This window comes from Amphichorda felina, assembly GCF_050947745.1.
Source record: "Amphichorda felina strain 45539 chromosome Unknown scaffold_6, whole genome shotgun sequence".
NCBI classification, from domain to species: domain Eukaryota; kingdom Fungi; phylum Ascomycota; class Sordariomycetes; order Hypocreales; family Bionectriaceae; genus Amphichorda; species Amphichorda felina.
Genome location: NW_028145044.1, coordinates 1,786,834 through 1,801,494, shown reverse-complemented (window position 1 = coordinate 1,801,494; position 14,661 = coordinate 1,786,834). Strand labels below are relative to the sequence as shown.

At 55.7% G+C, this 14,661-nt stretch overlaps 5 protein-coding genes across 5 annotated transcripts; 4 read left to right on the top strand and 1 right to left on the bottom strand.

Annotated features, from left to right (window-relative positions):
* Positions 1–1,513: 1,513 nt before the first annotated feature.
* On the top strand, positions 1,514–4,517 carry SOG2 (RAM signaling pathway protein-domain-containing protein; the record flags this gene model as incomplete). Its single annotated transcript, XM_083195811.1, has 4 exons — positions 1,514–1,893; positions 1,969–2,080; positions 2,136–3,360; positions 3,556–4,517. The coding sequence occupies 4 exons, from the start codon at positions 1,514–1,516 to the stop codon at positions 4,515–4,517; spliced, it is 2,679 nt and encodes an 892-aa protein (XP_083048827.1).
* Positions 4,518–5,767: 1,250 nt separating this feature from the next.
* On the top strand, positions 5,768–6,319 carry ACO1O0_006417 (uncharacterized protein; the record flags this gene model as incomplete). The annotated part of the gene is made up of 2 exons (XM_083195810.1): positions 5,768–5,992; positions 6,161–6,319. 2 exons carry the CDS (start codon positions 5,768–5,770, stop codon positions 6,317–6,319), a joined length of 384 nt encoding a protein of 127 aa, XP_083048826.1.
* A 251-nt stretch (positions 6,320–6,570) lies between these two features.
* On the bottom strand, positions 6,571–7,631 carry TSC13 (trans-2-enoyl-CoA reductase (NADPH) TSC13; the record flags this gene model as incomplete). The annotated part of the gene is made up of 3 exons (XM_083195809.1): positions 6,571–7,241; positions 7,309–7,533; positions 7,595–7,631. 3 exons carry the CDS (start codon positions 7,629–7,631, stop codon positions 6,571–6,573), a joined length of 933 nt encoding a protein of 310 aa, XP_083048825.1.
* Positions 7,632–10,433: 2,802 nt separating this feature from the next.
* Positions 10,434–11,653, top strand: ACO1O0_006415 (uncharacterized protein; the record flags this gene model as incomplete). The annotated part of the gene is made up of 3 exons (XM_083195808.1): positions 10,434–10,486; positions 10,576–10,604; positions 10,674–11,653. The coding sequence occupies 3 exons, from the start codon at positions 10,434–10,436 to the stop codon at positions 11,651–11,653; spliced, it is 1,062 nt and encodes a 353-aa protein (XP_083048824.1).
* A 1,628-nt stretch (positions 11,654–13,281) lies between these two features.
* Positions 13,282–13,978, top strand: RPS8A (40S ribosomal eS8 domain-containing protein; the record flags this gene model as incomplete). The annotated part of the gene is made up of 2 exons (XM_083195807.1): positions 13,282–13,345; positions 13,422–13,978. The coding sequence occupies 2 exons, from the start codon at positions 13,282–13,284 to the stop codon at positions 13,976–13,978; spliced, it is 621 nt and encodes a 206-aa protein (XP_083048823.1).
* Positions 13,979–14,661: the final 683 nt, after the last annotated feature.

The window sequence follows — 14,661 nt, the reverse complement described above, 5'->3', positions numbered from 1 at the left end:
GGATGTGGTCCCTTTCGGGAAGAGGGGTGTTGCTGTTGAGGGAGCGTGCATCGATACCAGCGGCTCTCAGGGCGTGTACTTGGTTGATCTGTCACATGGTCAGTGGGAAATGAGTGTGAGAACTGCATGCTGGACCCTACCATCAAACTCAACAAAGGCGAGACAACAACAGTGACTGAATAGTACACGGTCAGCGGGTTCAGCGGGCACACGTTGGAATACTCACTGCCGGAATCGATGACAGCCGGTAGCTGGAAGCACAGGCTTTTGCCAAAGGACGTGGCAGCCTGCACATATACATCGTGGCCTTCAAGAGCTGCTTCAATGATTTCGCGCTGAAACGGTCTGTTCGGATCAGCAGGAGTTTGAAATGCCCGAATGAGGGCTCACTCACCTGAAGCTCTCCTTGTGGAACTGTCTGCGAAGCGTGAAGCCAATGTCAGTGCAGGAACTTTTCCGCTGCAGAGTTGGTGGCATTTTGATTCCAAGTTCTTCATCGAAATAGCCAACAACGGACGGCTTCGAGCACTGCTGGCCACGAACTCATCGTTCCCAAGGACAACCGGGTCGTGATTGGGCTGTAGGGTCACCTGAGACCGTCGCGTTGAGAGATGCACTTGAAGTCTTAGATTGATGGTGTCGTGTGTCGTTGACTCGTTCCCGACTTATTACATAGTAGGAACTTGGGGCCATTGGTGGAGTCGTGTACACTGTAAACGTCCTCTTTGGAACCCCAGCACGACGCGCCCTGCCATCCCAGACCTCCGGTAATAGGCTTTCCAGCACTGTGCGTTTCGCGTTTTCCTGCGGGAGAAGAGACCCGGCGGTGGAGATCCGTACAGTGCCACTATTGGAACACTTACTGTAGATCCCCTTTTCTTGGTGGCCCGGGCGCATGCCACTAGCGTTTGAGGGGGGTTGGGCCGCAGAGCGGCAGGAACATCTTGAGGATCCTCTTTTGTCAGGTCTCCATCTCGGTTCCGCGACTCATGTCCAACAGCCGTGCCTCGAGCGATTGAGTCCACGACATCTCACCCGTTTCCTTTTGCCCTTCCGACTTGGCGAAGCTTGTGCCGTCTTGGACGGACGGAGTTTCACTGCACAAGCCCACGCGCCTTGGCTTGGCAGAGCTATCACCAAACAAGCTTCATCAGCCCCGTACCTTGCCGCCCAGTCCGTACGACCGAACGACTCGACCGAACGGCTCGACCAAGCGCGCAATAGTATTGTCGACTGGTTCTCATCACATCGCGGCCGCGTACAAGATTCGATTTCAACCCTCTCCGCGGCACCGCTGCTCTCCGATCACCATGTACGCCCGCGGACCGTCCAACCAGTTCTCCTAGCCCGAACCAGCATCACGACTGCAGCAGGCGCACATCACTACACCGCGTGGGTGCCCGCCTGAATTTCAACCTCAACCACGGGGAAGAGGCCATCGTCCAGGCTCTCCATTCCCGCCTAAATGGTTCATACGTCGACCTTGGTCTACCCGCCATCCCGGCTTCCGACCATGGATCTACCCGACCGATTACCAACCGCCTCCGCGCCGCCGACGACAAGGAGCAAGTCTGAAAATATCATGTCGGGGCGGCGCCCCGTCCCCAACTCCGCCGCCACTTCCAACGGCCCGACGTCAACCCCCTCTATCCCAACTTTACGCAAAGCTGCCTCGAGCTCCAATCTGTCTACCTCGAATGGGCTGCCGCCTTCTCAAGTCATCTCTCTGGCGCGAGATGCCATGCGGAATGCGCTAGAAAGCGAGAATCAGGTAGCCGAAGCAGGCGCCGTGGGCGCGAGCCTAAAGCCTGGCGTAACGGTCGACCTGAGTCGGAAAAATATCGAGGTTATCCCGGATGAGGTTGTGGATATTCTCAAGAATGAGCTGGAGCGGTGAGCAAGACCCGGACCACCTTCACTCCGATGTACACCGAGATATTGGTGCTGACAGATATGCGACGTATCTAGCTTGGCCCTGTCGCACAACCAAATAGCCTCGCTGCCCGCCCGCTTCTCGGAATGCACTTCGCTGCGATACCTCAACATTCGAGCCAACCAGATATCCGAGTTTCCAATGCCGGTGAGTTGGCGAACCAACATATATTCGAATAGTGTGTCTAATATCCGAGAAAAAGCTCTGTGATCTGAAGTCTCTCGAGATCCTGGACCTTGGTCGAAATCAACTTCAGGTTCTACCTCCGGATATTGCAAGATTGACCTCACTAAAGGTCCTTTCTGTTCGGAAAAATAATATCCGAGAGCTTCCCCTATGTCTGGCCGATATGGGATCGTTGCAGGTGCTTAAATTCGAGGGCAACCCTCTTGTCTTCCCATCGAAGGATATCATACGACCCCAGGTTTCGAGCCCGCCGAACGAAACTTCCTCGAGAGACACCGAGGTCAATGAAGTGGCAGTGACCGCACAAATAAAGAAATATCTGAAGCAGGTCAGCCTCACCGGTCGATTCGAAGCAGAGGCCCAGGCCGGTTATGAGTCTAGCGAAACAACAGAAACCCCCCGGCCTCCTCTCAAGCGAAGAGTGAGTGGGCGGTTCCCCATCAAGGTCAGTGGGACCGAACTCCCAGACTTTCGAACCCCGAGCTTGGGCCGCGCACCTCCAATTCCCCAGCGATCGCACTACAGGGGGCTCTCGCAACAGAGCACGACCGTCAGACGTCCAGGCGTCATGCCACTGACGCTGGGCAATGCCAACGAGCGACATCGCAGCAATTCCGAGACCATTGTGCGCTCAGAACGTGCGGAAAGTCGAAGTCGGCGTATGGGGGTCGTCTCGAAGAAGGGTTCCGATTTGGGCACATTGGATGAGGCTGAAGCAAGCAATCGTCTCAGCCATTATCGGGGCTTGAGCCATGGTTCTGCAATGCAAGGTGCGCCCATGGGTCCACCAGAGCCGGGAACGCCTACAGAACAGTATCCTCCGCGGCCCGTCTATGTCCGACGGCTGTCTATTCTGCCCGAGCGCCGTCGCGAGTCCCAAGTGTACGACCCCATCATTGAGGCCGCCAAGGGAATACTGTATTCGGTCTTTCAGATCCATCCTATGATTCAGATGCTCATGAGCCTGACTGGATCTGCAAAGAGATCGAGCTTGGAGATCGTTTTCTACAACACAAACTCTCATGTTGAGGAGCTTGAGCGAGAACTCCAGAAGCACGACATGGCTCTCGCCAAAGACGACGAGCAGTCATCGCGTGACAACGAAAATGTTCACCGAGCTTGCCAAACTCTGGTAAGCGCGTACGGTCATGTCTGCACGCTTCTCGCCGATAACATTGATACCTTTGTCGATAACGGGGACCCACGATATATTCGCACACTCCTAATGTTGATCTACAACAGTATCATGGAGCTACGTGTCACAATGTCATCTGTGGCCGCTAACGATGCTCATCACAGGCGGCCGTCTGACGCGTCGTCACTCGCTGGAGGGTATACCATCAGGCCTCTGATGAGAGAACATTTAGCCACTCCTCCCGCAATACAAAGGACAGGCCGAACGAGAAGTCGCAATGGGACTCTCACGCACAACCCAGCGAATCTCAGGGTGGCGACGCACATGCCAGTCTCCGACTCTTTCACGAATGGCGCCGGGCAGTCAGGTATGATGGCGTCGGGGACGCCACGATCAGGCGAATCATTTGCGTCGGTCGTCAGTCGCGATGTTCGATCCGATACCTCGGAGGACGACGCATGTTTCGACCGGATCTACCTGTCTCTCCAAAGATCTGTCGATATTGTGCTGCGCACGTTGCCCAATTTCCAGGTCCAATTGACGGGAGGGCTGAGAAACGCGATACAGAAGGGTGCACCGAGTGGTCTGCTTCGGGAGTGGAAGAATCTGATTGGCATGTGCAGCAACACGATCAACCAGACGGAAAGGATAAGGTCCAAATTGTCAATGATCAAGCTCAAGGAGCCCGGTGCCAGATCACAGGGTTTCTGGAACCTGTGCAGCAACTTCATCGCATCGTGGGCCGAGATGGCGCAGAAGATCAGGTCAGCCATCAACAACCTCCCACTACCGCTGGACACGAGGATGCGTTTGAAGCCCATCCAACAGAGCATGAAGCAAACAAGCGCAGCGATTACGCAGTCGCCTTGGAACCACCTTTTCTGCCCCCCCGAGTCCGGGGCAAACGGACACCGGCCCAACGGCTCCTATCCCATGTCGCCGACTCAGGTATCCATCACTCCGCAAAGCGCAGCATTGGGACCGGCCATGCAGGCCACGGTGCCAAAGACTCCACAGAACACGTCATTTGCAGCGGCGTTCCAGGGCAACGTCTTTGACAGGGCCGATGCTCTGATGGCGAATCCGGGAATATCCATGTCCAGGCCCGGCATGCCACGCAAGGGCCACTCCAACCTCAGCTCCTTCTCGTCCATCTCATCACTATCGTCAGAGGGTGGAAACGGACCATCGTCCAACACGAGTCCCAATGCTGGCATGGGACCCGGCAAACCACGAAACAACGGAGGGAGAAGCGCCTTCTAGCTGGAGGCGACGCCCTTGTCTACTTGGATCTGAGCACGGCGGCGCGGGACACGACGACCGCCCGTGTTGTATAGAATACCACGCGGCTGGTACCCCAACGCTGCCGATGACTCTTGAACAAGGACAAAACAAGATGGGAAGATTATGTCAAGGTATGTGTAACTACTTTTTCTCGCATAGCATGGGCGTTGGAATTCTGGAGTCATTATCGTATTGGTCAACGGATATAAGTTGGTAGTGGGGGTCGAGGCATGGGGAACGGACTTTGGTTAATGGATCAGGTATTCATACATGGTATAAAAGTGGATTCGTTCATGAGCTGAAGACGGTGTGAGGGCGGGTGCTATTGGAAGCATAATATATTTCCACGTTATCATCTGCTATGTGTTGATGGCTCGGTGAGAGCAGGTTTTTGGGTATTTGAGATCTCTGCGTAGCTCGTTAGGATTATCCACAAGGTACGGAGTAAAGGTCATTACTATAAGTGTACTTCACACGAACACCCAATATCTTTCGTTGGATCCACTTTTCTGCATGATTGGTTTGCACTACAACCCCGCGCGTCAAGCTACCCGTGCGAGTATGTACGTCGTACAGGACAATATTGACTCGTAGGCAGCATCCGTGGACATCATCTCCTCCCGAGTTTATCGCCCATGACTACCCTATATACTGTCTCCCTACCTATAGCTGATCGATGACCAGCACAAGGGAGCCGCACGGGTCGGCCTTCTAATGCTATAGTGCTACCATGTCGCATCGAACCCCTTGCTTAGAGTTATGCGGTTTCACCCAACCTTTTTCTGCGAGTCGGGGTTAGCATATGCACCCCACCCACCCTTGGCTTGATCATCTGCACAACATCTCGCGATGGCGAACATGCCTCTGGAGGCAACTTGGCCTCTAGACAACAACTTGTTTTCCCGACTATCGCTTTTCTTCTTGCACATCTTTTGCTGGTAGACGAATCTTAATTGAACCCTTGACTTGAAAATATACTACCAGAACCAACCATGTCTTCCACATCCACCTCGGCACGCCCACCCTCCTCCCCACCGCCATCTATCTGCTCGCCCACCACAACCACCACCAACGCCCACCCCTCGCCCCCCTCCTCCACATCCAACCACCACAACAACAGCAATAGTAGCCACCAACACCACTACCACATCCACCCGACGCTCCCCTCGGCCGAGACGCAGCGCCACGTCGCCGAGGCGCGCGCTGCCATCGTCGCCTCGATGGGCAACATGGTGGACCGCGAGCTGCAGTCGCGCGCGGCGGTGCTGCACGACAACGCGCGGGCGCTGGACCGCCAGGAGCGCGACGTGGTGGCGGCGACGGGGGCGCTGCGGCGCGAGAGGGAGAGGCTGGGCCGCGAGGCCGACGGCGCCGCCAGGCGGCTCAAGGAGCTGGGCAACGTGCAGAACTGGGCTGAGGTGCTGGAGAGGCAGTTCTTGGTGCTGGAGGAGACGGTGAGGTTGGCGAATGGGGGTAGCGATGATGATGATGATGATGATGGGGGGAGTAGTGGGAGTTGTAGCTGTAGTGATTGTGGGAGGGGGGAGGAGGGGGTGGAGGAGGATGATGATGGTGATGACATGGCCGGTAAAAGAGGAGGACGGGACGATACGGATGGACAGGATAAGGTAAATGCTGTCGGCATGATGGCACTGGACGCGGATGGGGGCGTCCACACGGCGTGGTCGGATACGAGCCGCAGCTTGAACGAGCCCGAGTCGAGCACAGGGACAGGCATGGCCAAGGGGTCAGAGACGGCCTCTGTATCGACCTCGTCATGAGGGGTCTAAACGAGCAAACGAGCAAACGAGTAAACGAAGATCGGATCATGATAATAATTCGGGTTCTTGTATTAGGTACTATTAACCTTTCTAGTTCATTAGTCTTATCCCGCTCATCGCTGTCCCTTGTTGCATTGGGCTGTGTGTTGCTTCCCAACGTTGCACCGATTTTCTCTCTTTATCTGACCTTCCCACCTCCCTCTTTTTATGAATTCTGATGCGCTTTGGCCCATGCCATGTCCCTAGGTAGCTTAGAAGATACCGGGGAGCATGGTGTAGCGCTTCTTCTTGTAGCGGTCGCCAAACTCCTTGCGGTAGGCGCGCTCCTTGCCCTTGGCCCAGTCGTACATCTGGACGATGCCCATGGTGATGAAAGCGGCGACGGTCCAGTCGCGGCTGGCGACGATGACCCCGACCCAGGACAGGACCTCGAACATGTAGTTGGGGCAGGTGACGAGGCCGAAGCCGTAGCCGACGGGGATCTTGCGCTCGGTGCCGCCGGCGGAGCGCAGGGAGGACAGGTAGCGGTGGACGAGGGCGTTGCCCGTCTCGCCAAACAGGTAGATGGCGGCGCCCACGGCGTCAATGATGGGCTGGTCGGCCGAGGCGGCGAGCGAGGTGGGGCTGTAGATGAAGTAGGCGCACAGCAGACCCGAGATGGCCCAGTAGAAGAAGCTGTTCTTGAAGACGTTGAAGAAGGGCATGGTGTTGGCGGAGAACTTGTGGACGAAGAGGGTCTCGATCTCGCGCTTGAGGAAGTGCAGCTGGATCATGCCGAAGGTGAGCCACTGGGTCGGCGACAGGTCGTAGGGAGAAGGGCTGCCCTTGTAGAGGTAGGGGCGGGCGGCGACGACGGCGGCGTGGATGAGCATGGGGCCGAAGTACTCGATGACGAAGACGGTCCTCCAGCCGATCTGGACGCCTGCGATGGTGTCAGTTTTCTTTTTGTCTGGTGATATTGACCATCGGTGGTAGTAGAAAAGACATACCGAGGTCCTTGACGAGGATCTCGCCGGTAGAGACTATAGACTCCTCATCGGCGATGCGGGCCTTGCGGTTCTTGAGGGTTTTCTTGGTGGAGGGGTCAAAGAGGCCGATGCGGTTGTGGTCGCTGATGCGAACAGCCTTGGCGATGAGGATCTTGACGCCCTCGACGGTGGTATCGGGGTCGAGCTCGATGGAGGCGGGTAGGTTCTTAAGGGGTTTCTTGGGCGCTGTGGCAGGTCAGTGGGGCTCCATTGGCGATGGGAAAGATGGAACAAGGGGCGTGCATACACCGGTTGACCAGCTTGAGGGTTTTGAGGGCGGCCATGGCGATTGTGCGGCACCTGGGAGGTGGTGAGGCAGCGAGAGTGAGGGTGGTGGTGACGGGGAGAAGTGGGAGTTTGAAGCAGTCAAAGTGTTGAGGGAGCTCCAAAATCGAGAGCGAGGACCCTGCGCGACTCTGGCCAATTGGCGCGGTGGTCACCAGGTCCTTGACTGACAAGTCGACAGGCAGTAGAGCAGTGGAGCAGTAGGACTGAAGACACTCGACGTTGGCCACCGAGGGACGACCACGAGGCCACTGCGAGAAGGCAGCATTGGCGAATTGCAAGAGATGCTACTGCACGATACAACTGTATTGCGTATTTAATCCAAAAAATAAGGATATGTAGTATGTATTCTGCTGTTCTGTTGGAACCTCCATGCATCCGAGGTCTCACTCACTGTACTCCGTACTCCGTACTCCCGGACAAGACTCCACCAGCTCAGGTACTTACACTCAGGTACCTGACTGCACGAGTGTTGGTGGCGCCTCGGAACTGACTGCGTAGCAACCATACAGCAGCAATATCCTCCACGGCAATCAATATCAACAATATCCTTCACGGCAATTAATATCACTCCGCTGCCTTGAAGGCGGTCGAGGCCCCTCCAGGTGACCCCTCGTGCAGCCCTGTGATTGGCTAGCTATAGTGCTTCCAAGTGCCGGCATACCAAGTACACGCACGACCTACCTGAGCACGGAGTATATACATCGTATAAATATGCACATACTCGTGATAGAGCTCCTCTAGTTGAAACCATGGGCTCGCTGCCTCCTAACTACTTGGGAGGAGGACTTCATCCTTGACCGGGAGAGTACCGAAACTGCTGTTGTATAGGCCGGCGCTCGGGGTTGATCCACGTGGTCGGCCCCCCGGTGCTCCGGAGGCGGATCTGCCATGGATATCACTTATACCGGCTCTGTGTAAAGTTCTCTTCGTATGCCTCCCAAGTCTTCCGCCTCTATCGTTCTAACTATTTCAACAGCTGCCTACCAGTTGCCAGAGCAAACAGTCCTTCTATTCACTGATCCATTATCGCTTAAAGAATTTTCTCTCACCTCGTGTCGCGACTCCAAAATGTTGCCTTTCCCACCTCATGATACCACGAGTCCACGATACCCTCACTGCCCGCAACTCCGCCACGGCCACCTGGTCGCCACGTGCCAGACGTTTCCGATACAAAAGAATCAATCGTACAATTGCCGCGTGTAATGACCTCTGCAAATTTATTCCTGCTCGCTGCGCCCAAGATCAAAATGCTGACTGACCTCCTCATCCCATCTCCAGCCTTCCGTTTGACCAACTCTCCCGCTCGACCTGGGCCACCCACGGGGGGGCATTTTGCTATACTCAGCCCGGAGAACAATATAACTTGCAAGAATGGCCTCTGAACAATCTGAGCCATCCGAACAAAAGATCGCTGATTCACGGCCTCCATCCTCGCTAACCGACCCTTCAAATGGAGCATCAACTTCACCTTCGCAGGTGAGCCACCAAGTTCCACCACAGGAGCATCTCCAGACTACGGCCTCGACCTCATCGAGCCCCCTACTAGGCCAGTTCATGACCCATTTGCTAAGTCCTTCGTCCCCTCCGAGCCCGTCGCCATCGTCGAGCCGCTCGTGCTCTCCCGACGCCGCCATGACGGAGGTAAAATCACCCACGATGAACCCTTGTGCCGCCACCTTCACCCCCAAGCCGACCTATGCCAAGAAACTCAAGGTGTCGCTGCCCCAGTCGGCTGCTAACGACAGACAAAGCCCAGAAGTGCCCCGTCCCGACGTGGACCAGCATGTCCCAAGCCCTCCCAGGGGGCCTTATGGCCTCCCCAGACCTACAACTGGCTACAGCGTAGACCATCGCCCCAGAATGGTGGGCGATTCAGACGAGGGGGAGGGGTCAGATGAAGGGTCTGAAGGGTCTGAAGGGTCTGAAGGGTCTGAAGGGTCTGAAGGGTCTCCTGCGGCAAGGCCGCAGAACCCAACCACACGAGTTTCGAACGGGTATGATAGTTCCTCGAACGAGATGACCCTCGGCCCGCATCCTGAGCATTTGTACGAGAGAGAAGACCACAGGTACAGTGAAGCAAGCAGGGCACTCTCTCTGGATCTTCGTAACTTACTGTTCACCCAGACTGCCTAGTGCTCAAGGTGACATTGGCCATCTTGCACACGACGTCTACGGCATGTGGCAGTACCTGTGTCGGATTTTCCCGAATCCCTTCATAAACCCCAATCTTATCCCCTTTGCGGCCAACGACGGACTTATGCAGAACCCTCTTCATCTCGCCTACCAGTGGCCTCCACAGATGGCACACGGGATGCACTACCAAGATCCCAGGATGTTCGAATACGGAAGCCTACCTGGAAGTTCCCACGGCACGTCTGGCCCGTTTCGTCCCATTGTCCCGTATCCCGAGATGATGACTGTGCCGACTCCCCCACCTGTGCCGAACCAACTCAACGTGCCGGATTTCATGCCGCCGCAGCCACTGCCATATCAGGGCCCCTATGCCTATGGCGAACATCCAGCCGCCTGGATGCCATTTGAAGCGGCATATGGATCACCATTTGGGCCGCCGTTTGGATCGCCATACCCATCGCCAGCCCTGCCAATCCCCGGTGTGCCAACAGGGCCCGCGGCAGATCGACTGGGCTACTCGCGCCCTTGTTCACGACGAACGATCCGGCGTGAAGGGGGAGCCAGAGCAGACAGGTGGCACTCGAGGGAGAACAGCAACACTAGACCACACTATTTGGCGACCCACTCGCGGAATAGATCTGTGGCCAGCACGAGCCACCGGGAAGATGGTACGGCCCTTGACGTCCGCCCTGATCAACCGCCAGAACCTGATGAACCAGTAGACGAACGCTTTCGCGCCCCATCCGGAATCCCCCAGCGGGGCAGGTCGAGGTATCAAATCGTGGGCACGACTGCTACTAGAAACAGGCAAAGAAGCCAGAATGACGAGTCCGAAGGTGCGCCCGATGCTAGCCATGAGGCTGGGTCGACGTCCGACAACTCAGCTCTAACATCCGTGTTCCCAGAAAACACCAGCGAGGATGGCCAGAATGTCATGTCCGTGAAACGGCAACGTCCACACGACAATCAGGACACGGCACTGGAGCCCCAATCGACTGAATTCGCCAACGGCCTGCGCAAACCATACGGGCCGGACAACGAGCCCCCGCCAAACGCCCCCAAGGGACCCGCGTCGCAGCGGCGGCAGACCAACACAGCCACCCAGGCCCCCTCCCAGGCATCGTCATCGTCCCACGGGCACAAGTCCCCCGACCCTCCATCCGGGTCGTGGTCCCAGTCCAAGAGATGGGTCAGCCAGGAGGCCAAGGAGCGCGCGGCGTTTCAGAAGCTTACGCACTCGCTGCGCCACATGGGCGCCGACAAGTCGCCCTTTGTGCCGCAGACGCCTGCCGAGCTGGCGGCGTTTCGCGTCCAGCAGGCTGAGCGCAGCTCTAGGAAGCTCAGCAGGTATCTTCGCAGGAGGGTCGAGCAGCTGAAGCGGCGCAAGACGGAGGAGCCGGCGGCTGGGGAGGGTCAGGGGAGCGCTGGCGGCGGCGGGCTGCGACGCAAGCCGGAGCTGTTTGGCGGGAAGACGCCACGGGATAGATTCTCCATCGTGTTTGCCGCCGACAGTTGCTTCAACGAGATCCTCTCTGCTCGCAGGGCTGGGCTGCTGGCTGAATGGCCGTCGCTGTTGGAGCTGAAGGAGGAGGGAGACAAGCGGGCAGCTCGATTTGGACGGTACTTACCCCTGCCCCGTATGAATATGTTGTTGTTAGTGGAGAGCGGAGTTATCCGGCGAGACGACCGTAGGGAGCTCAAGGCTGACGAATCTATCAGTGGGGAGAGCAAAGCAGTCAAGCACGTATGTCGCTTCATACGACCCGTCTCGGAGGAACCCGAGCCAGAGCTCGGCACGCAGCCAGAGCTCGAAATGCAGGAGCTTCACGAGCCATTGCAGAACTTGCTGAACGACATCGACGTGGTGGATTCAGATTCAGAGTGAGATGTATGAGAAGGAACAACGGTTTAAGGTGGAGATGGTACGAGCATAGGTAGTGTGGACTACGAGGAGGGAGAGGAAGAGAGCGTGTGAGAGTACGACGGGTTATTAGGGGCAAACAAAGGCCAATCAAAAGGTCAATCAATCATGGATGCTTCGTGAGAGCCACTGCAGGTTTCCCTGGAACCCAGGAAGTACCTTGAATGAACAATTCACCACACTGACCCGGTAGGCATTTCTAGAGAAATCCAAGTGGCGTGGAATAAACTCTATGCCACGGTCGAAGTTATGAAAAAGGCATTAATATATGTGTGTCCAGCCATTTGTTGTATCGTTGCGAGTACGGTAGTACGGAGTACATACAGGTAAGCACTGTACATATAAGAGCACGTGATCAAAACGGCACAAACTCCGAGTCGCACCACCAATGGCTGTCTGTGGCATTTCTTTATTACTACCTTAAATAGACCTCCCAAGTTCAATTGCTATAATGCGATCAAAAATTGATCTCGAGCCCTTCAAAGAGGGAATTTCTGATCAATTCGAGGCCGGAGTATCTCATTCCGGAATTCTCACATCCCTCAATACGTCCCGCGAGGCCCAAGGACTACGGCGCATAAGCGACCGTACCCTTCGCAAGCAGCTTCTTACCTGGGGCCTTAGACGCCATCAACACCAACAACTCAACTATGAGATGTACGAGATGATCAGCGACCTGTACTCTAGTGGCACGCAGATATCTGGTATCTTATCTGCAGTCAATGCGCGCCTTCCAGCCCCGATCAGCAAGGGTACATTGCAGTCACATCTCACTGCTTAGGGCTTCAATACCCGTTCCCGCCAGCGTGATTTCTCAGACGACCTGGTCAAACGGGTACATGCGCTTTTCTTTACCAATAGCTTCTCGAATTCCTCGATTCTCAGTCAACTCCACAGCGAGGGTTACGATGATTTAAATCTTTCGGCAATACACACTTTAAGGCAAAAGCATGGCATAAAGCGGCGGCCCCAGCTCTTTTACACCAAGCCATCGACTTCCTAGAGCGTGACTTCGAGAGAACGGGGCGATCTGTTTGATACCTTAATATGTATCCGTACTCCGTATCCGTAGTGGAAAACTGGAGTTTCTGCCGCTTTGATCATCCTTATTTTGTACATGTACGGATACAATTTCGGGTCGTTGGGCTCGCGTTCCATGCCCCACCCACCCCTGTCAGCAAGCTCAAGTGTCGCGATCTGCAACACGTGACAAGAGCGGAAAAACTTGACCCGCATGACCGGAAGCCCTGAGGAGGTACGTACTCCGGGCTAGCGAAACCCGCAGCCCACAACCACAATTTTCGTACCAATTCGACCTCCACCTTCGTTCAGCCAAAAAGTTCACTCCTCCCACATCCGACAATTCGATTGCCCTGGTGAGCAGCACATTCATCAGGTAAGTTACCAAGCGAGAAGCATCGTTGCTATTCGATTGCTTTGATCGGATTCCCCAATTCCCAAACAACTGCAACCCACACTCCTGTCCAGACGCGGTCACCGTGAGGGCGCCTCCCATCAACACCGCCCTCAGCAAGATCTCAAAGATCCTGTGCTAACCTCTTGCGTTCGGACAACACACAGAACTCGCAATCATGGGTATCTCTCGTGACTCCCGCCACAAGCGCTCCGCTTCCGGTGCCAAGCGCTCCTACTACCGTGCGTAATACCTCGAAAGCCCGTATGGGATCTCCAAATCTTGAGAGTGACCATGCGTTCTGACCTCTGTCAACAGGGAAGAAGCGCGCTTTCGAAGCCGGTCGCCAGGGTGCCAACACCCGTATTGGCGCCAAGCGCATCCACACCGTCCGCACCCGCGGCGGCAACCACAAGTACCGTGCCCTGCGTCTCGACTCCGGTAACTTCGCTTGGGGATCCGAGGGCTGCACCCGCAAGACGCGCATCATCGGCGTCGCCTACCACCCGTCCAACAACGAGCTCGTCCGTACCAACACCCTGACCAAGTCCGCCGTTATCCAGATCGACGCCGCCCCCTTCCGCCAATGGTACGAGGCCCACTACGGCCAGGCCATCGGCCGCAGACGCCAGCGCGCCCAGGCCGCCAAGGAGGGCAAGGAGGCTGAGGAGGAGCAGAAGAGCAAGTCCGTTGAGAAGAAGCAGGCTGCCCGCTTCGCCAAGCAGGGCAAGGTCGAGAGCGCCGTCGAGAAGCAGTTCGAGGCCGGCCGCCTGTTCGCCGTCGTCTCCAGCCGCCCCGGCCAGTCCGGCCGCTGCGACGGTTACATCCTGGAGGGTGAGGAGCTCGCCTTCTACCAGCGCAAGCTCCACAAGTAGAGTGGCTGCTTTTGAGCGCGGTAACGGCTGGTCCCTTCGGTATTGGTGTTCAAGGATTTCTCGATTGGTTTGGCATTTTGAGCCATGAAGAACTTGACGAAGGCATCGGAACGGATCCATAGGGAAATCAAAATTTTACTCGCAATGAAGGCTTCTCATAGTTTGTTCCATGACAAACCTGTATCTCCGTTTGAATGTCATGGTAGCGCTGTCTAGAGTTGATAGGACACGGGCCATATCCCACATATCCGTGTCCAAAATGCACTCTAACAGGTAGACTTATCCCATCGAGGTAAGTGATCGGTTTTAAGTAATAAGCAAAGGCTGCCTGTGAAGATTCAGATTCCCTAACAGGTCCTTGCTGGTTCACTACTACTACTACCTTTAACTATGGTGTGCAGTGCTCAAGACCACCATTTTGAACCTAGAGCTATGTACCCAACACCGCTCGCTTGAATATGAAGCAGTGCCTAATCGAACAGTTCCTTTCTGTGCTCATTCCGTGACGTCTCTGTAATCTCAAATCGTACAGCCATAAGTGTTCTGCACACGTTCCTATGCCAAATCCCTATTCCACCACCACTAAACAACGTGCTGTGTGCCTCGTTAAGATTTGAACAGAGCAGGAAGTTTCAAGGTTGATGTTTCTATATACATGAAAGGGTTAAGGATTCTCTCCGAGG